General features: G+C 43.4%; 1 protein-coding gene across 1 annotated transcript in view; it reads right to left on the reverse strand.

The window, feature by feature from the left end:
* The window catches only part of CHRNA4 (cholinergic receptor nicotinic alpha 4 subunit), a 106,010-nt gene that overhangs the window by 41,006 nt on the left and 40,737 nt on the right, over nucleotides 1-24,267 (reverse strand). Inside the window, exons 3-4 of the mRNA XM_054980192.1 lie at nucleotides 21,040-21,084; nucleotides 19,588-19,697 (exon numbers count right to left, since the gene is read on the reverse strand). Of these exons, the coding sequence (XP_054836167.1) occupies nucleotides 19,588-19,697; nucleotides 21,040-21,084 (155 nt within the window). The remainder of the gene's footprint in view (nucleotides 1-19,587; nucleotides 19,698-21,039; nucleotides 21,085-24,267) is intronic.

Consider the following 24,267-nt stretch of genomic DNA (forward strand, 5'->3'; position numbering starts at 1 on the left):
AGGACGCAACTCTTCAAAAACCTGCACATCCAGTTTTACCCTAGAGGATTGGGAATCAGGTCCCCAAATAGGGTCAAACTATAAGAGATTATAAAGACTGAGTGGGGTAAAATGCCTTATAGTTCACCTTCCAAAACAACCCTTTTCTTCAGGTGGACTGATCTCTAGCCTGGAGATGAGTTGTAATTCAGGGGAGTTCTGCAGGTCCCACTTGGAGGCTGGCAAACCTAAAATACTGCACATCCTGGAGACAATAACTATCTTGCAGCCTAACCTACCTCGCAGGGGTGTCGCCAGTTATCCTTATAGCGCTACATATAATGCCTTCAGCTTTTCAGGGGAAGACCGGATCCAGCTATGACACATTACAGAAAAGAGATTGAATCATGGAAGCCATAGTATGGTTTTGTCATGGTTTGTATGCCTTTCCTCACTGAAGACAAGCCAGCTTGCAAAATGAAACGCTTCCACGTTTGATTTGCATGGCTGAATCGCAGGGAAGTTCACCTGTCTGTGCCCCATTGAAATGAACGAGGCCTGAAGGCCCGCGGAGAGGCACAGTATGCTAGACTTTCTCTGCCTAGATCCAGAGAAGCTAGCTGTGTTAATCTGTTGCTTCAAAATAGTGAGTCCAGTAGCACCTTTAAGACTAACCAACTTTATTGTAGCATAAGCTTTCGAGAGCCACAGCTCTCTTCGTCAGATGCATGAAGGGTATGAAGAAACTGGCCAGAGATATATAGGTGGTGAGGGGAGGGGGGAGAGGGTGCAGGGAGTGACAGCCATGTAAATGCAAATCAGTTGCAAAAGTCATGAAGGAGGTGGAGTGTGCAATCCAGGCTGGGTGTGACCCCTTCCCTCCATTGCTGAACTTGAATGGAATGCCTGAAGGCAGTTACTTCTGAGATAAAATATGAGATATCTCATGAGATAAAATAGAGATGAGATAAAATAGAAAAGCGTCCAGTAGCACCTTTAAGACTAACCAACTTTACTGTAGCCTAAGCTTTCGAGAATCACAGTTCTCTTTGTCAGTTCTCATCGGCATCTGACGAAGAGAGCTGTGATTCTCGAAAGCTTAGGCTACAGTAAAGTTGGTTATTCTTAAAGGTGCTACTGGACTCTTTTCTATTTTGCTACTACAGACTAACACGGCTAACACGGATAACACGGATAACTATCCAGAGTCTCTATTCAATCCAAGTCTGACTGAGTCAAATTTACATATGAATTCCAATTTACATATTTACATATGAATGTCCATGGTTATCTCATTACCAGAAGTAACTGCCTTTCAGGCATTCCATTCAGATTCAGCAATGGAGGGAAGGGGGTCACACCCAGCCTGGATTGCACATTCCACCTCTTTCATGACTTTTGCAACTGATTTGCATTTACATGGCCTTCACTCGTTGCACCCTCTCCCCCCTCCCCTCACCATCTATATATCTCTGGCCAGTTTCTTCATACCCTTCATGCATCTGACGAAGAGAGCTGTAGCTCTCGAAAGCGTATGCTACGATAAAGTTGGTTAGCCTTAAAGGAGCTAATGGACTCTTTACTGTTTCTCTGCATATATACACAAGCCTAAACAGAACAGGGTTACTCAAATACCACTCCTCCACTTTCCAGCCCCTGGCTAAACATTAAAGACACACATTCCGTTTGCAATATTCTCCAATTAAAGAAACTCTTTGTTCAGCAAATATTGGGTACAGAGGAAATTAGAGCTACAAATTAATGACTTTAGTGGGGAAAACACTCCCAATTTAATGCTGAGGAGCAGATTTGAGTGCATTCTCAGGGGGCCCAGAAAGCTTGACGGCTGAGAAAACACCACACAACTAAGAACCTGCATTGCTAAAGCCAGATCTGGCCAGGGGCTCCGGGGAACCTCCATTTTTGTTTTTTCAGAGGATGTTTCTAGGCCTCCTATCTCCATAAACTAGGCAACTACCCGGGGAGCCAAAACCCCAACTCTGAAAATGCGGTGGAAAGAGACAGAAAGCAACTGCCTGTGCATTAGGATTGATCCACGTTTCCAATTCATGGTTATAGTTGAAGTAGGGATTCTCTTTCCAATCTAGATCCAGAGGAGTTCACCGTGTTAGTCTGTAGTAGCAAAATCGAAAAGAGTCCAGTAGCACCTTTAAGACTAGCCCACTTTATTGTAGCATAAGCTTTCGAGAACCACAGTTCTCTTTGTCAGATGCGTCGCATCTGATGAAGAGAGCTGTGGTTCTCAAAAGCTTTTGCTACAGTAAACTGGGTTAGTCTTAAAGGTGCTACTGGACTCTTTTTGATCTTTCCAATCTGTGTCAGGGGTCAATGTCCAAGAACCTGATTACATTTCATCTAGATTTATAATGTAGAACACATTTTTGTGAAAGTTAAATGGCTGAAATTAATAAAGAGATATAAGAACAGGGCTTAGATTTGCCAAGTCTGGCTTGGGAAATTCCTGGAGGTTTGGGGCGGGACCTCAGTGCCATAGATCCTACCCTCAAAAGCAGCCATCTTCTCCAGGGAAACTGCAGGGTTTGATACCAGTATTGCCTTAGAGACCAACAAGATTTTCAGGGCGTAAGCTTTCAAGAGTGAAACTACCTGTTCAGTTTTGCTGTCGGAAGATGCATCTAGGCAGTTCCATCGGGTTTGGTTAGCGTCACAGTATAGATGGGTGGGAAAGCTGGAATGTGACCATTTCCGCAGAGGGATAGTTAATAAAAAGATTATGGTTCCATCCAGTGCTTTTTTTCTAAAAAAAAATGTTTAGGGGTACTCTCAGTTTGACTCAAGAATATCACCATTTCATAGTTCAAATCAGAAAAAAATAAATGCAGTCAATGGACAAAATTACCAAGAATATGCATTACCTCATTACACAGCTCACTGTGCCACACAATGAGGTTATAGGCCAAACTTTCGTCAGTAAAACACCACACTACTTCACAGATGAAACACTCGCTTCCATCTGAGACTTAGAAAACACCATGAAAGGAAATGACGTCAGAAGACTGTCGGTGATGAGAATTATGGGTATTGCCAACCAAGTGACATGTGCGCACAACCAAAGAGTTTCAGTATAGACAAACTCTTTGCACTCTTTGCACAAAACATACACAAATACACAAATTGGTTGCTGCCATCGGGGGTCGCTCGCAACAAGACTGACCAATCACCATGCTAGATTCCAACTACCAGAGCTCCAAGTGGCTTAGAGAAGACTTGTTTGTATTTGTCTGCACCTGAACGATTATGCCAGTGATCTCGGTGGCGTGTTCGATGCTCAAAGATGTTCCATTTTTTGTAAGATGAACAGCGCTCCTAGTGAGTTTAAATATAACTAAACATCTTTGTTGCCAACATGCACTACATAAAACTTAACAAATCACATAAATATCCATAATACGTTTGGAGTTAGTTTAGCGGGAATGCCAGCATTTTAAAATTTTTACTTTCTCCCGTTAGAGTCACAAAATGTTTAGGGGTACGCGTCCCCCTGCGTCTCCCCAGAAAAAAACACTGGCTCCATCTGTGTATTTGCAATGCTACTAGACCTCTAATTCCATGTGAAAAGCTCTCTTGCTGAATGAGAGTAAACAACCAATTAGTGACGTTTATCAGGACGTTTATATGGACGAGGGTGTGAAGGGATTCCTCATTACATCTACAGATGACACCAAACTGGGGCGAGTAGCAGCAAACACCCTTAAAGACAGGGACAGAATTCAACAAGATCTAAACGCACTGGAAAAGTGGGCAGATTTGAATAAGATGCAATTTAACATGGGTAAGTGTCAGGTTCTCCAACTGGGTAACAAAAATGCAAAGCATGCCTACTGGATGAGGGATACACTTCTGCTTAGCAGTGTGTGTGAATCAGATCTTGGGAGATGGGTGAATAGGAAGCTAAATATGAGCACTGAGTGTGATGCAGCAGCAGAAAAGGCGAATGCAATCTTGGGGTGTATTAACAAAGGCATAACATATAAGTCACAGGATGTCATTATTCCACTATATATGCATTGGTCAGGCCCTCTATAAATCACCCAACTCCATGGTAAACCACAGGGCTGGCTTCCTCCCGAAGGACAGAAAAGTTAATCAAGGAGTAATCTTGTCAATAGCGTCAAGGAGCATTACGTTCCAGTCTCCAACCACAGCCTCAACAGAGTATGTGTTGGGAATCCTAAAATCCCCCAGAGCATTTTGGAATCCAAAGGGATCCATGAGCCTCCAGTGGACGGTAAACTCCATGAGCCATCATTTTAACAGGTCCCCCTCCATTTTATTTTTATTGTTTGAATTTGTGCTTATCTTTGCTGGCGTCCCCGCACCACCACTGTACAGATATGAAGCAGGTACACTACAGTAATGCAGGATCACACAAGTGCATGAGTCACACAAAATTGCAGTGGTAATGATGACTCAAGGAGCTGCTTTATACCGAGTATATGGGCAGTAGTATATGTGAAATAGATCTTGGGGTAAGAGTGGACGGTAAACTAAACATGAGCAGTCAGTGTGATGCGGTGGCAAAAAAGGGCCAATTCAATCCTGGGTTTTATCAAAGGGGCCATAGCACTGAAATCACAGGAGGTCATAGCCCCTCTCTATACTGCCTTGGTCAGGCCGCACCTGGAGTATTGTGTGCAGTTCTGGAGGCCTCACTTCAAAAAGGATGTGGACAAAATCAAGAGGGTGCAGAGGAGAGCGACGAGGATGATCAGGGGTCTGGAGACTGAGCCCTACGAGGAAAGGCTGAGGGCCTTGGGAATGTTTAGTTTGGAGAAGAGGAGGTTGAGGGGGGACATGATTGCTCTCTTTAAATATTTGAAAGGCTGTCATTTGGAGGAGGGCAGGGAGCTGTTCCAGTTGGCAGCAGAGGGTAGGACCCGAAGCAACGGGCTTAAATTACATGCAGAAAGATACCAGCTGGATATTAGGAAGAACTTTTTCAGGGTCAGAGTAGTTCAAAAGTGGAACCAGCTGCCTAGGGAGGTGGTGAGCTCCTCTTCACTGGCAGTTTTCAAGAAGAGGCTGGATGAATACTTGTCAGAGATGCTTTAGGCTGATCCTGCACTGGGCAGGGGGTTGGACTAGATGGTCTCTGTATGGACCCTTCCAACTCTGTGATTCTGTGATTCTATGAGTTCGATCAGTGATATATCTACTCCAGCACTGAGGCTGACAGCAACTCTCCTGGGTTTGGGGGAAAGTCCTACCCAGCCCTGAGATCTGGAATCCTTTAACAGGAAATGCCGAAGATTATACTTGGGACTTTGCATACATTAAGCATGTACTTATCACTAAGCGACATCTCCTAGAATCAGATCCTATAGTTTTTCATTGTGGGCTGCCTTGTGTGAAGATGGTAAAATGTTGTAGTGTACGCCTCTTTGATACAGCCCTGACTTTGGTGTACAATTTTTCAGGTTGAGAAGAAACTGTTTGCATCTAACAAATCCTGCTAAAGAAACCCTACCGTGCATTAACTCCCCCTTAGGATATTAATTTGGCTTTAGGTTCCTTATGAATGTTGACAAGTATATACACTCCCTGGAACAAGCTTAGCCACAGTTACTGATTTAATTTGGTCCTCCAGAGAGCTCCAGTAGGAGCATTTGACAATAATGAGCTCAGATGAGAAGATAACTTAACAGCCACAGGGACGCATCCCTTGAAGATGCAAATCTCAGTTTCGCAACTACTCATCCTGATTCTGCCTCCCTGGAGGAAACAAGAATGGCTCTCGGTATAGACGTCAACCTGGACGACTGTTGTTTTCCCAACCTAGAAACGACCAAGGACACCAATAAATAGCCTCTGTTCCTTTTAACTTAACAGCGGTTGTCACACTTTGCAAAGTTTGCTGGAGTGGTGGGAGGAAGGGGTACTTAACCTTCTTCCTCTGGGCTATTTTTGCCTGATCAAAGCGGCCCATTCCAGATTATTTTTTCCACCACATAGGAAAAGATGGAGGAAACCCATCCCAGATAGGAAAGAGGAGGAGAAACAACTTTGATTGGGGGGGGTGGCCTGTGGGGGAAAGGGTTGAGCCCCCAACTACGGCTGCTGTGATCAAACTTGGAGTGCACTCACTTCCCCAGATTGTGTTCTTTAAAATCAGCAACAATTGGAAGAGGAGTTAGCCATATTAGTCTGTAGTTGCAAAGAAGTAAAGATTCCAGTAGCATCTTTAAGACTAACCAATTTTATTGTCGCATAAGCTTTCGAGAAACACAGCTCTCTTCGTCAGATGGAAGATTGCTCACAAGCATGCTGTATTACATTTGGTACGACCCTTATACTTCTAGTTTGCACCAGCTTGCATCTTCGAGTAGGAAACCCAGACAAAGCCATGTAGAAAACAGCTACTTATAACCAGATTGAAATAGAAAACATGCAAACTAAAATCCCCACTGTCTTTCCAATTTAGCCATGGCCACTGAAAGTTGTACTGGAACTTCAAGGCTGTGCAGTAGGGATATGCAACGGGAAAATTTTCTTTATAACTTCAGATCCAGGCTTTGGGGAAGGGGGGGATTTTTTTACCATGATGTGTTTTTCTCAGGTTCTGGAATTCCAGAACCATTATTTTCAATGGGGAATGTATACGGGGTTCTAGGGCAGCTGTTTATAAAGACAATGGCACCAAATTTGCACAGAACATAGCCCTCTAATCTAAAGTTCCCCTAAGTTTCAAGCAGATTGAACAAAGAGAGTTGATTTTAGAAACCCCCGAACTAGGTCTCTCTCTTAGCCACACTAAATTCTCTCTACTAATTGCTAAAATGGCCATCAAGCAGCGGCCAGAAGGAGAGCTCCAGCCAGCCAACAGCATTAAAAAACCCTGTTGCATTCATTTCATTTTCCTACTTTTATAGTGACTAAGAATTCTTTTTACGTATTTCTGCTGAAAATTCTGCATTTGCCATCTTTCCTTTGTTGTGGTCTTCTCTTTGTTTCCTTTCACATAGTGATGGAGGCCGCTATTATTCCTTGTGGAGGACTATTTGCAAGGGAAGGGAGCCAGAATTGTCATTTGTCAACCAAATGTCATCAAAATTGCAGCAGAACTGCTTTTGCCTGTCCAAAAAAGAACCTCCAAGTTTTGAGCAAATTGGGCAATGGGTGTGAATTCTATGGGTCACTGAACAACTCCAGGCTTTCTACTTTCTGAGGGGGGAAAACTCTCCACCCTACAAAGGACAAGGGAAGAATGGCAGCTCTCTATGGCTTGGGACTGGCTGGAAGTGCTCTTTGCTTCACCATTGCAAGGGTCTGTTTAGAAGGGAGAAAATACATTGTCCAGAAAATTGTTAGAATAATAATTTAAAAAACAACAATTTGTGCTCATGCTGCATGGCTGGTAAGCATCCAAATATGGGGGAAATGATATTTTCAGGGAGGGTGTTTAGTTATTCCCAAGCATCTCAAATTTGTATTGCCATTCCAGAAAATCAAGATAATGATTTGATTTCTGTGTGTGTTTTCAGTTTAGGAATTCCATTTTGCACACCCATTCTTGGCAGTGCTTATCCATACATCTCCCAGCAAAGTGTTGCTTGAGGCAAAGTAGGGACTGCCATTTCCAAGCTCTGAACAGAGAAAGATTTTGTCACTGGCAAAATGTCATTCACTTTTATCATGACTTGCAGAGTATAGTTCTGGGAGGACCATAAAGCTGACAGCCAGGGTACAATGTACAATTTGGACTCCAAGGCTCAAAGTAAACGCTGTGTAATCCCAATCCATGTTCCTGCTGGAACTTCCTTACAGGGTTGTAGTGTGGATAAAACAAAGGACAAGAGACCCATGTGTGCTGCCCTGTGCACCTTAGAGGAAGTGTGCAATAAAAACACAAATTTTGATCCTCCATGCATTTCCATGGATGGAAAGATTGCCACCCATGCGGCAGGGAAAGGGACATTTGATCATTTAAAGGGCTCTTTCCTTGCCACCTGCCAGCTGATAGTTTAAAGGGCCCTGCCTCTTGCAAGAGGGAGGACCCTATAAATGGCCCGAACCCCAATGGGTTTGGGCCGTTTAAATGGCCTTGCCGCTTGCAAGAGGAAGGGCCGTTTAAACTATCAGCTGGCAGGCGGCCATTTAAACTTCCCATTTCCCTGCCGCTTTGCAGCAGCACAGAAATGGGGCATTGCCCATTAATATGAACCAAATGGAACCAGTAGACCAGTTCTGTGGAAGTTTATGGAAACGAGCTTCCGCGAACCACTGGTTCATCATGACCCATGAACCGGGCTGGTTCATGGGTTTTTTGGTTCGTATTCTGGTTCATGCCCATCTATAGTTATTAACAGCTTCGTGTAACACATATCTGTTTCACATTGGAACAGTTTGGTTTAAAGGAGACCCCTTTAAAATCCCACAAGAGAGTGTTTTTGCCTTGACCAGTCTCATATTTAAATCACACCTCACACACATTTGCCTCCAGAAGGGTTGTGACATTCGAAAGCTTTGCAGGAGTAAAAAGTGTTTCCAACACACTTTGCTTGACGCTGTACAAAAGCATTTTTCTGTCTCATTCTTCAACAACAACAACATTCGATTTATATCCTGCCCTTCAGGATGACTTAATACCCAGTCAGAGTGATTAACAAAGTATGCTATTATTATCCCCACAACAAAACACCCTGTGAGGTGGATAAGTCTGAGAGAGCTCCAGAGAGCTGTGACTTACCCAAGGTCACCCAGCTGGCTTCAAGTGGAGAAGTGAGGAATCACACCTGGTTCTCCAGATTAGAGTCCTGTGCTCTTAACCACTCCACCAAACTGTCATTCGAAATGGCCATACTCCACTTTGAACTCCTGTTCAGGATTAGATCCTGCAAAACTTTTTTATTCATTTGCCACAACATTGTTGATCCTGATGGATAATACCAAAGTATGCATTTGAGAAGCAATGGGTTTAAAACTGACCATCCTGGGTATTTTAAACTGAACTAAATCCACCAGACCAGAGTACTCTTTACCCTAAAGCTCCATGACATTGAAAGAAATTGGTACGTGTGAAGCTTGCAAAAACAAATATTCCCTTCCATTTGGTTACAAGCCAGGGGACAAATCATATAATATTAAAAACACTGGTGTTGCATTCAGCATAAGGTAGACTCATGCGCTCATCGATTATTAACTGCATAGTCCTTGCAGAGAATATGAGAAATCTTTACCTGAGAATTCCAACTTTTACAATACGAAACCATCACGATTTGTTCTCAATCTAAGTTATTTTAAATAAATTCTCCTTTTTAATCTCATTCCCAATCTTGTTCCCAATTCTACTTATGCAGTGAGTTTTTAACCTGTTCACCCTCCAAGAATTACAGGAATTAGGATTGCAACATCCTCCGGGGGAGGGGGATCTTGCGCCCCCGCCTTCTGCCCCTCAATACCACTCACCTGGCCAGAGGAGCAGAAGTTGGGGGAACAGGCCTCCTGAGTGTGCTTCTGGGGCAGCATGATGATGTCACTCCCAGAAGTGACATCATCATAGTCCCAGAAGTGACATCATCACTCTGCCGCGGGAGTGCTCCTGCGCTTTGCAGTGGGTCTATTTGGGCCCCAAATGGGCTGATTTGAGCCTGTTTGGGGTTCAAGCCACTGCAAAGCACAGAAGCGTACCTCGGCTCTGCATGATGATGTCACTTCCCAGAAGTGACATCACTGCACCACTCCAGGAACATGCAGAAAAGGTAAGTACCAGGTTCCTCCCCTCCGGCTGGGAAGGCAAGGGGATCTGGCAACCCTAACAGGAATCCATACATGGATTCTCCTTTTTCCATTTTATCTTCATGACAAGCTGGTGAGCTAGGTTAAAAGGCTAAGGAGGGGACATTATACAGGGTTATAAAATTATGCATGGGGAGAAGTGGATAGAGGGAACTTTTTCTCTCTCTTCCATAACACTAGAACTTGGGTGCAACCAATGAAATTTCTGGGAAATAAGTCAGGTCAACTAGTTGACTGCTGTGTGAAATAGGATACTAAACTAAAAAGACCACTGGTCTGATTCCAGCAGGGTCTCCTAATGTTAGGCTGGCAGAGTATAACTTTGTCTAAGAGAGCTAGTATAGTGCAGTGACTGAGCTTCAATGTGGCATTTTGCAGGTTCTAATCTCACTAGGGCCATGAACTCTGCAGGTAACCTTGGGTAAGCCACCTCTCTCAGCTCCAGCTGCCCAGCTATATTGTGGGGATAACAGCATTGACTTTGTTCACTGCTCTGAGTGAACTAATCTGTCTGGAAGAACTGCTGTAGCATAGTGGTGAAGTGGTCGAGTTGCAAATCAGCACTCTGCTGGTTCGACTTCCACTCCTGCCATAAGCTCAGCAGGTGACCTTGGCTAAGCCACTCCTCTCAGTCTAGCGCCCCAGCTGTATTGTGGAGATAACAGCACTAACTTTGTTCGTTGCTCTGAGTGGGCATTAATCTGTCCAGGTGTACAAATGAAAAGTTATTATTATTACACTGTCACCTAGCAGGTTTCATTTGAACCCAGGTCTCCCACAACCTAATTTAACACGCTAACCTCTGCCCCACAGCCTGCTGACTTCGTAACATTGTACTTGAAAAGTAGAAAATCATTGCCTCATGTTTATGCATCACCAGGCCAGAGAGAGGTGAGGTGATCCATAAATATGAAAAATGAAAAAACACACAGTACTTTTAGTTTGTAAAGTACTTTTCACGGCTCATCTCCTACTGCAAAATCGTGCAGCGCTCTGGTTCTGATCATTGGCAGCCTCCTCCACATCTGCAATCTTTCCCATCCCCACTCTCCCAGATTTAAACATCGCTTCAGGAGAGTCACAGTATAGCCAGAGGTTATAGGCAGCTGCCTGTTCAAACTGTTTTAACTTCAGGACAGGATGTGTTTACTGCCGCATGGCTTGCAGAAAAAAAACCTCATATCACTATATAAAAACTAACAGATTTACTCTGGTGTAAGCATTTGTAAATTGGAATCCACTTCATCAGGTGCAACTCTTTCATTGTGCTATATTTGCAGCCTTCCACTCTTAAGCAAAAAAAATAACCAGAGGTGGTCACCATGTGTCAGATTATGGATGATAAGATATGGCAGACAGATCCCTGGATCATTTCAGCAAGACACAGGTCCTTGGTTAAATGACTTTTATTCAGAAATCAGATCTTTTCCATAGGCACAGGTCCATAAATTTACTTAGAGCCAAAGAAGCATCCAAGCAGTACAGCTTCTTTGAAAGGAATAGAGGCTTGAGGAAAGTACAGATCTAAAAACTAAGGAACCATAGCCGTGGCAAACTAACGACCTCAAATTTAGTAAAATTACAATACCAATCAAAGGGCAAAGTCAGACATATATATAAAGTTCAGTTTTTTAATATATAAAACAAGCTAGAACCAGAAGTGGGATTTTGTGCACAACATGTGTACTTAAGTGGGATGGGCATGGGTGTCACGTGAGAATTGTTACAGTGCTTTGGAAATGACTTTCTGGGACAATAAGATTAACCTCTATATTGGTTAGGATTTTTTAAATGAACCAATGGCAAAATTAATGTCTCTTACATATTGACTTGTGGTGTTAGAGTATGGATTATTTTGAATTAATGTATTTAATTTAATTTAATTTAGTTTATTAGATTTATATTCCGCCCTCCCCACACCAGCAGGCTCAGGGCGGATTACAATTTACATACATTTAAAATATATCTAACAATTTACACAGTTTAAAATTATAAATATATAAACATCCTAACATTTAAAATACATATATATACATACACGTATACTCAGCGACATAATAAAATGCACTATACGCATACACAAGGCACCTCCCTTTCACCTTCACCAGAGCATTTACAGTGGAGCTCAACAGATGGAGGATGTCGCTAGTGGGGAGGGCACAGACCACGCTCGACTGGACAGGGGGGCTCCACCTAGCATCAACCATATGCTTGGCGGAATGGCTCTGTCTTACAGGCCTGGCGAAAAGACAATTGCTTATATTCTGCATTTCTTCAACTCTGTATTGGATTCTTACTAATGCTATATCTTTGTAAAATTGTATTTATTTATCCTATGGCATTGTTTATGGAAATGTCCTTGAAACTGACTGTGCTAATCTCACGCTATGTAATCCGCCTTGAGTCTCAGTGAGAAAGGTGGACTATAAATGACATAAATAAAATAAAATAAATAAGTAAAATAAAGGTGGAGTGGTATATTCAGAATTAACAATCAGGTTATAACAACTTAAAGGCAAACATCAGAATAATTGTAGTCACAGCTTTAACTATGTAAACATATTCCAAAATCATTCCTGTAGGAATGATTAAGTTTTTAGTAGAAATTCTTCTGAAGAATTCCAAAGATAGATACAAATTGCTGGTAATAAAGGATTTCTATTAAAAACCTAAGAATGTTGATTGTTGATTGAACTTTCTGCACCGTCTCTTTAAATATGGAAATTGACCTTTAAATATAACTTTTGCTTTGGTATCTGGAGCGGTATTGTTTACCTTTCATTGTTATATTGTTTATAACTCAGGTTCTCATATAGTAGGCACAGGAATTTATACATACATACAATTTTGGAATATGTTTAATTCCAAAATTATTAGAATTAAATTAATTTTGGAATATGTTTAATTCCATCATCTTCGGGGAGAGGGAAGTGTTTTTCAACGAACTCCCCAAGGGCATTCAAGAGCTCTTCCTTATAGGTCTTTATTTTCAGCATTTTACTTTTCAGTTCTTGAAAGGCCCTTTTCTCAGAAAACCGTACAACTTGATTGCTTATTTCGTTCTGATTCCGCACACGTTGGATAATGCACTTCCAATCCTCTTTATAGATCATTTGGAATGGATTTTTTTGTATGCAGAACAAAAAATCCACCTCAAACGATTGATAAAGTGCATTGAAAGCCAACGTGTGCGGAATCAGCTCATATGTTTGATCAAGGCAGTCTATTAGCTGCTGCTGTTCCTCTAACCACTGCTGTCCCCTTAGCAAGTCTTCATTCAGCTTTTTATTCTTTGTATGGACAGTTGATAAAATCATTTCAAGATCATGATCTAATCTCTGCAACTGATCTTTTCCTAATCTTTTGGTTGACTGTGACTACAATTATTCGGATGCTTGCCTTTAAGCGGTAACCTGATTGTTACTTCTGAATATACCACTCCACCTTTACAGGCATAGACTGTTATATATTTAAAAATTGAGCTTTATATATATGACTTTGTCGTTTGATTGGTATTGCAATTTTACTAAATTTGAGATAGTTGGTCATGGCTATTGTTCCTTTACCTTTGCCTATACCACCGTGATTCTCTCTTCTGTTTGGTCATGGAAAAACTAGACAAGACAGAGGGCAAAACACACCGTTTTTCGCTTTTAATTTTTAAAAATTGTTGGAAGTCTTATATCAGACAAGGGAATGGCCTGTGTGTGTGAGAGAGGGTAAATGTTTGTTTCTTCCACCCTCCAGATCAAAACGTTCCCCACCACCACCCCAGGTTGAGAGCTGCTCCATGGAGGAAAGCCATCCAAACACCATGTCTACATATTTCTTAGGGTTGCCAATCTCCACGTAGGGCCTGGAGTTCTCCAGGAAATACAGCTGATCTCCACAATACAGAAATCAGTTTGGGAAGGTAGATGCTATGACGTCACATCTATGCTTGCCAACCCCAGGTTGGGAAATTCCTGGAGATTTGGGGATGGAGCCTGAAGAGGGTGAGGTTTGGTAGGGGAGGGACCGTAGCAGGTTATAATGCTATATAGTCCACTTTCCAAAGCTGCCATATCCTCCAGCGGAACTGATGTCTGTCATCTGGAGATCAATTGTAGTTCTAGGAGATTTCCAGGACCTACCTGGAGGTTAGCAGCCCTAATGACATTCCCAAACTCCACCCTCTCCGGGAATTTCCTCTAGAGCTCCAGGAATTTCCCATCCCAGAGTTGGCAGCACTAGTTTCCTCCATAAACCCATCTGTTTAGATCCCTCCCCCCTTTGCCATGAAGTTCACTGGGTGACCCTGGATCAGTTACTGTCTCTCTAACCCACTTCACAAGGTGGTCGTGATAATAAAATGGGCGGGGGAGGGAGGTATAACCATGTATGGCACCCTGTGATATATAAAGGGATAAAATATAATAGATAGATATGTTCCTCACCCCATTGGGAAAACAACAGCGTACAAAGGAGACAAATGTATTTATTTATTTAATCGGTATAGTAATTTAAAATGCATATAACTTTAAAACCAATAAAACCACATAAATATTTAAAACACACAGTAACAGACTTTAATAACCACCACCCAACCATCTCCAAAGTATTTAACAGGCTGGGTGGGTAGGAGCTGTTTTCCTCTAGTCAGCCGATGGGGAGGCCCAACCAGCGTCAACCATACGCCTGGCAGAACAGCTCCATCTTGCAGGCCCAGTAGGAGGATAACAAATCCAGCCGAGCCCTAGTCTCTTTAGACAGAGCGTTCCACCAGGTTGGAGCCAGGACCAAAAAGGCCCTGGCCCTGGTCGACGCAAGGTGGGCCTCCCTCATCAGGTAACGAGAATGGAGTGGGGGAAGCCATCACTTCCCTAAACTGAAACACAAAAAGGTGCCCCAGGATCTATCAACTTCTCATCTATGAATATGCGTTATTACTCCATTAACCTGTTCTCTCCCCTTTTTCATCTCCTTGGTTGCCTACATTTATGCACCTCGGTGCAAGGGCCAGTCTTTCTTGCTCATGTCATTTCATAAAGCTCCATGATACCTATTGATGGTGCTCTAGAAATAGAGCGAGCACAAAGAAACAGAACCTGTTTCCATCCCAATTGTTGCCTATTTATGCAAGGGGAGGAGAAAAGGATGCCAGGACTGCTTGGCAGCATCCGCTCTGAAGTCACAGCTGGCAAGCCTGGCTTCAGCGAGTAGCTGTAACATCTCAAGAGCCCAGGCCCAGCCAATTGAACGGGTCTTGCTTGTCCTTCATCTCTCTTTCTCTGTTTGCCTTAAAGGATTTTTGCCAAGAACAAGGGACTTCATCAGGGAGGAAAAGGAGGAAAAAATAAAATCCAATCACAAAGCAGCCCAGGAGAAGACACAGTCCCTAGCAGACCTCTAAAAAGAGACTGGCTTTGAATCATTCCAGAGGTGATTCTCAGCATTTGGCATGATATTTGCAGGCAGCTATTTAGAGGACAGGTTGGGCAGTTTTTACCCACATCATCATAAAGAGTAGAAGAGAGAGAGAGAGAATGGAGAAACAGGCGAGAAAATGAGCCACCCCAAATGCTGTACTAACTTTGTGGCGCAATTTAAAGAGGCCTCCAAGGCATAGCTATAAAATGTAAATAATAGAAGTACTGCGGCTCATTATTATTATTGCTGTTGTTGTTTATTTATAGCCTTCCTTTGTCATTGAGATCCAAGGTGGATTACGTACTGCAAGTGACTACAATATAATCAATGGCTAGGACATTCACAGAACAAAGATACAATATGATAAACAGTTGGAGTATTCAACGAAAACAGATACTATATGGTAGGGAAGCTGCAAATTTGAAAACTAGCGAAAGTGGAGCCAGGTTGGTGCAGTGGTTAAGAGCGTGGGACTCTAATCTGGAGAACCGGGTTTGATTCCCCACTCCTTCACTTGAAGCCAGCTGGGTGACCTTGGGCTAGTCACAGCTCTCTGGAGCTCTCTCAGCCCCACCCATCTCACAGGGTGTTTTGCTGTGGGGATAATAATTACATACTTTGTAAACCACTCTGAGTGGGCATTAAGTTGTCCTGAAGGGCGGTATATAAATTGAATGTTATTATTATTACATAGATGAAACCTCTAGTCCAGCATCCTTTTCCCAAGAGGGATGCTGTGAATTTTGCTGTTAATGTGTGCAATGGTTTAATTTACCGTGCTTGAAGGCTGGGATCAGATGTCAGCCAATAACCCAGTCTGTTCACTTTGTGCCAAGCAGCCGCGAATGCCAGCCAAACCAGTTTGCATCAGGTTTCCCCAAACTATGCATGCCCAAAGACGCTGCACAACACTCAAAGTGATCAGCAGCCACTAAGGACTACTTAGACGAATGCCAAAGAGAAGGATTTTATTGAAATGCACCACTTACTGATGACTGATTTATAGGATTTGCGAGAGATCTAATTGTCTGTTTAACTGATGAGCGGAGCAGTTAATGCAGCAAGGCTAGGGTGGGTGAGAAGAAGAACGCAATCGAGCTGGTTGAGAATACATATGCTCAAAAAGTCAATTACTTAGCATTTTGTGGTTAGTAAGGAATACAGTGAAACCACCTGCTGAATACTCACAAAGAGATCAACAAACTAACAAAATGATCACCAAAAAATCACGTCTCTGGTTGCAGCTGGTGAACTGGGCAAAAGCCAAACTAATGAGTGTCCGTGCATCCTTAGTTGCCTATAGAGGCCAGTCAGATGGCACAGGGAAGTCCATAAGCAGGACCTGCTGGCTATAGTTTGGTGTAGTGGTTAAGAAGAGCAGCAGGACTCTAATCTGGAGAGCCAGGTTTGAGTCCTGCACTCCTCTGCTTGAAGCCTGCGGAGTGACCTTGGGTCCATCACAGCTCTTTGGAGCTCTCTCAGCCACATCCACCTCACAGGGTGATTGTCATGAGGATAACAATAACACACTTTGTAAACCATTCTGAGTGGTTTACAAGTTGTCCTGAAGGACGGTATATAAACCAAATGTTGTTATAGCTTTCAACTGCAGTGCTGACTGCTCCCCAGCATTTAGTAACAACTGAAGGTATTCTGCCTTAGAACCTAAAGAACCTATCATGGATAATAGCGAACTAGAGACCCAGACAAGACTGAAGTGATGCTTGTTGGGAAGGGTCTTGAAGGACATTGTACTCTTCACTTTCAAAGGAGTTTGTCTGACCCTTGCAGACTCAGTTACGAGCCTAGGGGTTATACTGGATCCAGCATTATTGCTTGAAAAACAAATTAAGGCAGTGGCACCCAGATATGAGGCTTCTGTACAGCAAACTGGCAACTGGCATGCTAATCAAACCAAAAGTCCATCCACTCCAATATTCTGCTTCCCCAAATGCCCCAGCAACAGGAAGCATTTGTCCACCCCTGTCGTCTGTTCCCAGCATTTGGTACACAGAGAAAAATGGCCTCTGCTCATGATGGGCCACTGGCTTAGATGGTTTTAATACAGGATTAGGCAGATTCGTAGAAGATAGGTAGCTGGTGCTTGTTAGACATGACATTTGAATGCAACTTCCATGTACAAAGACAAAATTACAGATTCCAGGAACAAAGGAAAGGGACTCCAATATGCCCTGCTTAAGAGATTTCTAAAGACATCTGGCTGCAGGAGACTAAATGTTAAACCTGATGGAACTGTTCATATAATCTCACCAGGCAAGGTTTACCTTCTTACAAGCCAGCTGCAAGATCATCGACTCAGTCTCTAGTCATTAAGGGAGAATAATTAAACCAAGATATATATTATCTCCCTACCTGCTCAACCTCTATGCAGAGCATAAGGAAAGCTGGATTCGATCGAGAAGAAAGTGGAGTGAAAATTGGTGGAAGGAACATTAACAATGTGAGATATGCAGATGACACCACATTACTAGCAGAAAATAGTGAAGACTTGCAATGACTATTGATGAAAGTTAAAGGAGAAAGCACCAAAGCAGGATTACAGCTGAACATCAAGAAGACAAAAGTAATGACTGCTGAGGAATTACACAATTTTAAAGGGGATAATGAGAAAATTGAAATTGTTCAAGATTTTCTATTTCTTGGCTCAATCATCAACCAGAAAGGAGACTGCAATGAAGAAATCAGAAGACTGAAACTTGGAAGAGCAACTGTGACATAACTAGAGAAGATCCGTAAAGATAAAGTTGTCTCTCTGGGAACTATGGTATTTCCCATTGCTATGTATGGATGTGAAAGCTGGACGGTGAAGAAAGCTGACAGGATGAAAAGTGATTCCTTTGAAATGTCGTGCTGGAGGAGAGTTTTGCAGATACCAGGGACAGCCAAAAAGAGAAATAAGTGGGTATTAGATCTAATCAAGCCTGAATTCTCCCTAGAAGCCAAAATGACAAAACTGAGGCTATTGTACTTTGGTCACATCAAGATTCTCTGGAAAAGTCAATAATGCTAGGAAAAGTTGAAAGCAATAGTAAAAGAGAAAGACCTAAAACAAAATGGTTTGACTCAATAAAAGAAGCCTCCAGTTTGCAGGATCTGAGCATGTCTGTTAATGATAGGACGTTTTGGAGGTTTTTCCTTCATAGGGTCGCCATAGGTTGGAGGCGACTTGACAGCACATAACATACACACATCAGACTAAGATCTGGGAGACTTTGCTTTAAATCCCCACTTTACTACAAAGCTTGCTGGGTGACTGAAGCCCAGTCTCTCTCTCTCTCAGCCTAACCTACCTTACAAGGCTATCGTGAGGATAAAAGGGAGATAGGAGATCCATGCATGCCACCCTTACCTCCCCAGAGGAAAAGTGAGGTTAAAATGTTGTACACAATTAAAAAAAACCCTGAAGTTGTCTAAGGAACTACTATCAAGGCATCCTTTCAATATTAGTTAGAGATGGGCACGAACTGGGAAAAAACAAACTTGTGCAGTTCGTGGTTCATCACGTTTCACAAACCACGAACTTTCACGAACCTCCCCAATTTGTGAAGTGGTTCGTTTTGTTAGTGAAAATGTTACTTCCGGGTCAGCAAATCATCAGTTCTAGGTCAGCAGAAGGTCACTTCTGGGTCAGTAGAAAGGTCACTTCCAGGTCAGCAGAAGGTCTGCCGAAAGCCCATCCTCCATTGCCTAGGCTATCTGCAGTGACAAACTGAAAAATGAACCAAATGAACTGGCCTAAAGTTCATGGCAATTCATCAGAAATGGGCTCTGATGAACTGCCGGTTTGCAAGCCATGAACCGGTTCGGTTTGTGCTGAACTTTCGTTTGTATTTCGGTTCATGCTCATCTCTAATATTAATTCATTTATGGAGGAACCACTGAAAAAATCAGTGCATTGCAAAAGATGCAGAAACATGTTCATGCAGAAACAAGGCACATGCTTGTCTCATGCGGAGTAGTGGCTAGACATGCTGGAGCTTACTGTTCTCCAGTGCAGCCTGGAACATACTCCATACTCTCTTGCAGAAGAAGGGTGTAATGGTGCACAAGCCATCACTTGGGGAAGATCTTCTCTCTGAGGAACCCCAGATTAGCTTCCAAGATATGTCCAGGTTTCAGGGAACACTGACGGCAAAGAGATACCAAGTGTGGAGTGCAGGTTGAAGTGACAGATTTGGAAATGCGAAGTTTGAATCTCCACTCATCCATGAAGCTTACTGGGTGACATTGGGCCAATTGTTCTCTCTCAGCCTACCTCACAGGGTTGTTGTGAGGATACAATGAGAAAGAAGAGAACCACATTTTCCACTCTGCTCCATAGAGGAAGTGTGGGATAAAAGAAAATAACAAATCAATGGGAAACCAGCACCGCAAGTGAATACACTCAGAACCCCAACTTACTTGTTGTAGAGAACAATGTCTGGCCTCCATATGAGCTCAGAAGGAATTCGTATTGATGTAACGTTTTCATATTCCTCAGGATCCCAGCGTAGTTTATAATCATGCCATTCCTAGAAAAAAAAAGTTTAGATGACTTGATCTGGAGATAATCCTAACCTTTTACAAAATGGATTAACAGTTTGCTACATGAAGGAGCAAATTCAATATTATGTGCTGATAGATGGATCAGAATCCCAAATCTCAATGGTGTTTTCCAAAAAGGCAAAACTGCTAGGGGAGGGGCCATTTATAACAACAACAAAAAAAAGATTAGGAAAGGAAGGAGCACTGGAATCATTCTTCAGGGCTTTTTTTCTGAGAAAAGAGGTGGTGGAACTCAGAGGTGGAACTCAGGACCGTACAATGACATCACTTTGGGTCAGCTGGAACAAGGGGGGAGTTTTTTACAGATTAAATCGCCCTTGGTGAAAATGGTCACATGGCCGGTGGCCCTGCCCCCTGATCTCCAGACAGAGGGGAGTTTAGATTGCCCTCCACGCTGCTCCAGTGGCACGGAGGGCAATCTAAACTCCCCTGTGTCTGGAGATCAGGGGGCGGGGCCACTGGCCATGTGACCATTTTTAAGAGGTGCCAGAACTCCGTTTCACCATGTTCCCGCTGAAAAAAAGCCCTGCTGTTCTTCCATTCTAAATTGACTGCACTGGATCAGCCCAAACGTCCCCTTGTTCAGTATCTTGTTTCTCACTTTGGCTGGCCAGGAAGAGGGGTCCAGAAAGCCCACAAGTGGTGCATGAGGGCAAGAAACCTTCCTTGCCATTTTCCACTAGCAATTGCAAGCCTGTGTGGTAGAGTGGTTAGAGTGCCAGGCTAGCATCCAAGAGATCCAGGTTCAAATCCCCACACTGCCAAGGAAGCTTACTGGGTGCCCTTGGGCCAGTCAAACACCCTCAGAGTAACCTACCTCACAGGACTGTTGTGAGGAAAAAATTGAGGAGGGGAGAACAATGTAAGCTGCTTTAGGTCCTCATTGGAGAGAAAAGTGAGGTACAAATGGCAGAAAATGGCAATAGAAGGGGACAGATGAGTCTCTTAGGGAAAGAGTTCCAAAGTTTTGGTGTCACAACTGAGAAGGCCCTCTCCTAGGTTGCCACTCACCTAATCTCAGAAGGGAGGGGCACTCAAGGCAGGGCCTTGGACGATAAACATGGTGGCCAGATAGGTTCATAAGGGAGTAGCCTGCTAATGTCCAGTGGGGAAGGGATGGAGACACAGTCTAGTGGGAAGCATAAGCTTCAGCAAAAGGAATGGGGACTGCACTACAGGAGGGTTGTTGGGCAAGAGAATTTCCCATTGGATTGTGACCTCTGTTTTCAAGATGATTGGGGGGGGAGGACATAAATAATACAGGGGAAGCCGAATCAAAACAAGAAAAAGCAACTCAGGTTGACTCACTTGTTTAACCCATACATTCGTGGTCATCATTTGGTTCTTTTCATCCTGGAGAAAGAAAAAAGAAAAAGGAGAAAAAGTCTGATTTGTAAAAAGAGCTGGCATTGTCCCCAAATGCTCTCGAATAGCAACTTTCATTGCTGCTGTCCAGCTTTGCCCCCTAAAATCACAGAAATAAACATACTTAAGCATCTGTTAAAAAAACAGATGTTACTGAAGCTTAACATATGGCTGCTAGTTTCGCGCTGAGGCAGGGAATTCCCGCCCCTGGCTCTCATTTCCCACTGCCAATCCCGTAGCCAGCTGGAGAAAAAAAATCTTAAAATATCACTATTGAGTGATGGCATGACATCTCTTTCTGGGAGAATCTGAAAGTGACATCAGTCCACTCTAGGAATCACCAAAAACTCTATAGTTTTACCATAGAGTTTCTGGTGGGCCCTAGAGAAATGTAACATTATTTCTGAGTTTCCCCAAGAAGTGACATCATGCTGTTGCCCGACAGTGCCCCTTCATGTCTTCACGTCTCCCCCCAGATTCCTCCCCAGGACAATCTTAGCTTAGCATCGAACAAAAGAAGCAAATCTTAGATCCTGACCCAGAGCTCGCTGTATGTTGAGGCAAAGTGAGGTAGCCTCAGATGATAGATTTTGGGAGGCAACACCTGTCTTGAGCACTACTCCTGCCTTGCCCCCCTTGCCCTCACCGGCTTTGCCCAACTTAGGTCATTTTAACAAATGAATGAACAAATGAAATAATGAATGAATAAGGGCAAAGTTTGCCCTTAAATATGGTTTTCACACCAGGTGTGAATATTGAGGGCAAGGGCTGATTCAAGGAGACGCTGGAAGAGCTACAGATCCACAGACAGAAGATATTGTTAAATAGCAGCCACAAAATGTCCTGAGCTCAGATCAGGAGTAATAATAATAATAATAACATTCGATTTATACACCGCCCTTCAGGACAACTTAATGCCCACTCAGAGCGGTTTACAACGTGTGCCATTATTATCCCCACAATAAAACACTCTATGTGGTGGGTGGGACTGAGAGAGCTAGAAGCTGTGACTAGCCCAAGGTTTCCCAGCTAGTTTCAAGTGGAGGCGTGAGGAATCAAACCTGGCTCTCCAGATTAGAGTCCTGCTGCTCTTAAGTGACTGATCCAAGGTCACCCAGCTGGCTTCAAGCGGAGGAGTGGGGAATCAAACCTGGCTCTCCAGATTAGAGTCCTGCTGCTCTTAAGTGACTGACCCAAGGTCACCCAGCTGGCTTCAAGTGGAGGAGTGGGGAATCAAACCCGGCTCTCCAGATTAGAGTCCTGCTGCTCTTAACCACTGCACCCAAAGGTGTGTCGTGGGCTGGTCCAGTAGCAAGGTCAGATAGTGTTACATATAATAAAAGGAAATAGCTAGAACGATTTTTTAAAAAAACAAAAAACCCTGGCTCTCCAGATTAGAGTCCTGCCGTTCTTAACCACTACGCCAAACTGGAGTGTGCCACAGGGTGAAGTCTTTCCTCTTTTCTCTTTTCTCCCTGAACTGTTTGTGAGTGCCCAGATTATTCGCATGGCTGACTGCCACGAGAAACAAAATGCTGAATTCGAAGGCTGTCCAGTGCGGGACGGATACAACACCAGAAAGGAGAATTCTGGGGAACAAATTCATTGTAGCTCCAGCTCGAAACACAGACTAGTCAACGTGTCCAAGCCATCCCAGATAACCCCCTCGAGGCAAGGATAAGCACAATGTTCTCTCTCGACTCACATCTGATAAAGCCAAAAGTGAGACTGATAAAAGCCAAGGAAACAAGTGCCAGAAGTCAGAACATGTACTATATTGTACTGTGCCTGTTGCAAGCCAGTTCCTAAATGAGGACCACAGATTTAGACTCAAGATGTTGGGGTGGGAGGTTATGAAACCAGCCAGACTCTGGCACTTTGCTTTCTGTTCAACTGTTAACTGTTAGAACATTATTCATGTATTATATTCATAGCTTGCCTTTCTTCCATCAGTAAACTCAGGGTGGTATATGTAGGATTCCCAGAAGGTCACCAATCCAAGAATTTGCCTCGCTTTATTGCTGCAGGTTAAGGTAGTCCCTTGTACAAGCACCGAATCATTACTGACCCACGGGGGGACATCATATCACAATGTTCTCTCGTGGCGCACAGTGGTAAGCTGTAGTACTGCAGCCCAAGCTCTCCTCACAACCTGAGTTCAATCCCAGCTCAAGGTTGACTCAGTTTTCCATCTTTCCGAGGTTGGTAAAATGAGTACCCAGTTTCCTGGAGGTAAAGTCTAGATGACTGGGGAAGGCAATGGCAAACCACCCCGTAATAAAAGTCTGCCAAGAAAACATCCTGATGCAACGTCCCCCCATGGGTCAGTAATGGTGCTTGCACAGGGGACTCCCGTTACCTTTTTTTATTGCTGCAAGATCATGAGTTCTCCAAGCATACTCTGCCTGCTTAATCCTGTTGTCTACTGCTCTTGGGTGTCACCAGTGCAGCTGCTGCAGACTGGCTAACAGATATGCCCAGACTGATTCAGGACTTTGTCTACAGACTCGAGGCCTCGATCAGAGTTCACATTGCCCAGAATCTTTGCAAGTTTTTCACTCTGAGCAGATTGTCCTGACAGGAAGTAGATAGATTTTCCTGACAGGAAGTAGATAGATTTTCCTGACAGGAAGGAGACAGCTACATCTGTCTGCCCACCCAGTTACATCTGTCTGCCCACCCAGTATCTTCCTTGCTTTGCTCTCCAGAGAGCCTCCTCAGCTACAGTTTGCTGTGGTCCCTCCAGAATGTACCTTGACTGTTCTTTTGTCCAACAGTTCCTGTCATCAGTCATTCCTGCTTTAAGACAACAACAACAACAACAACAACAACAACAACAACAGAGTTCTTATATACCACTCTTCTGGACAGATTAGCACCACACTCAGAGCAGTGAACAAATTAAGTGTTATTATTCCCACAATACAGCTGGGGAGCTGGGGCTGAGAGGAGTGGCTTACCCAAGGCCACTTGCTGAGCTTATGGCAGTAGTGGGAGTCGAACTAGCAAAGTGCTGACTCGCAGTCCAACCACTTAGCCATGATGCTACAGCACTGGAAAAGAACAAGAGCCCAGTAGCACCTATAAGACTAACAAAATTAGTGACAGGGTATGAGCTGGGATTGATGCAGTATCTGAAGAAGTGAGCTGTGGCTCATGAAAACTCATCCC

Source organism: Eublepharis macularius, chromosome 5, assembly GCF_028583425.1.
Source record: "Eublepharis macularius isolate TG4126 chromosome 5, MPM_Emac_v1.0, whole genome shotgun sequence".
In the NCBI taxonomy this organism is placed as follows: Eukaryota; Metazoa; Chordata; class Lepidosauria; order Squamata; family Eublepharidae; genus Eublepharis; species Eublepharis macularius.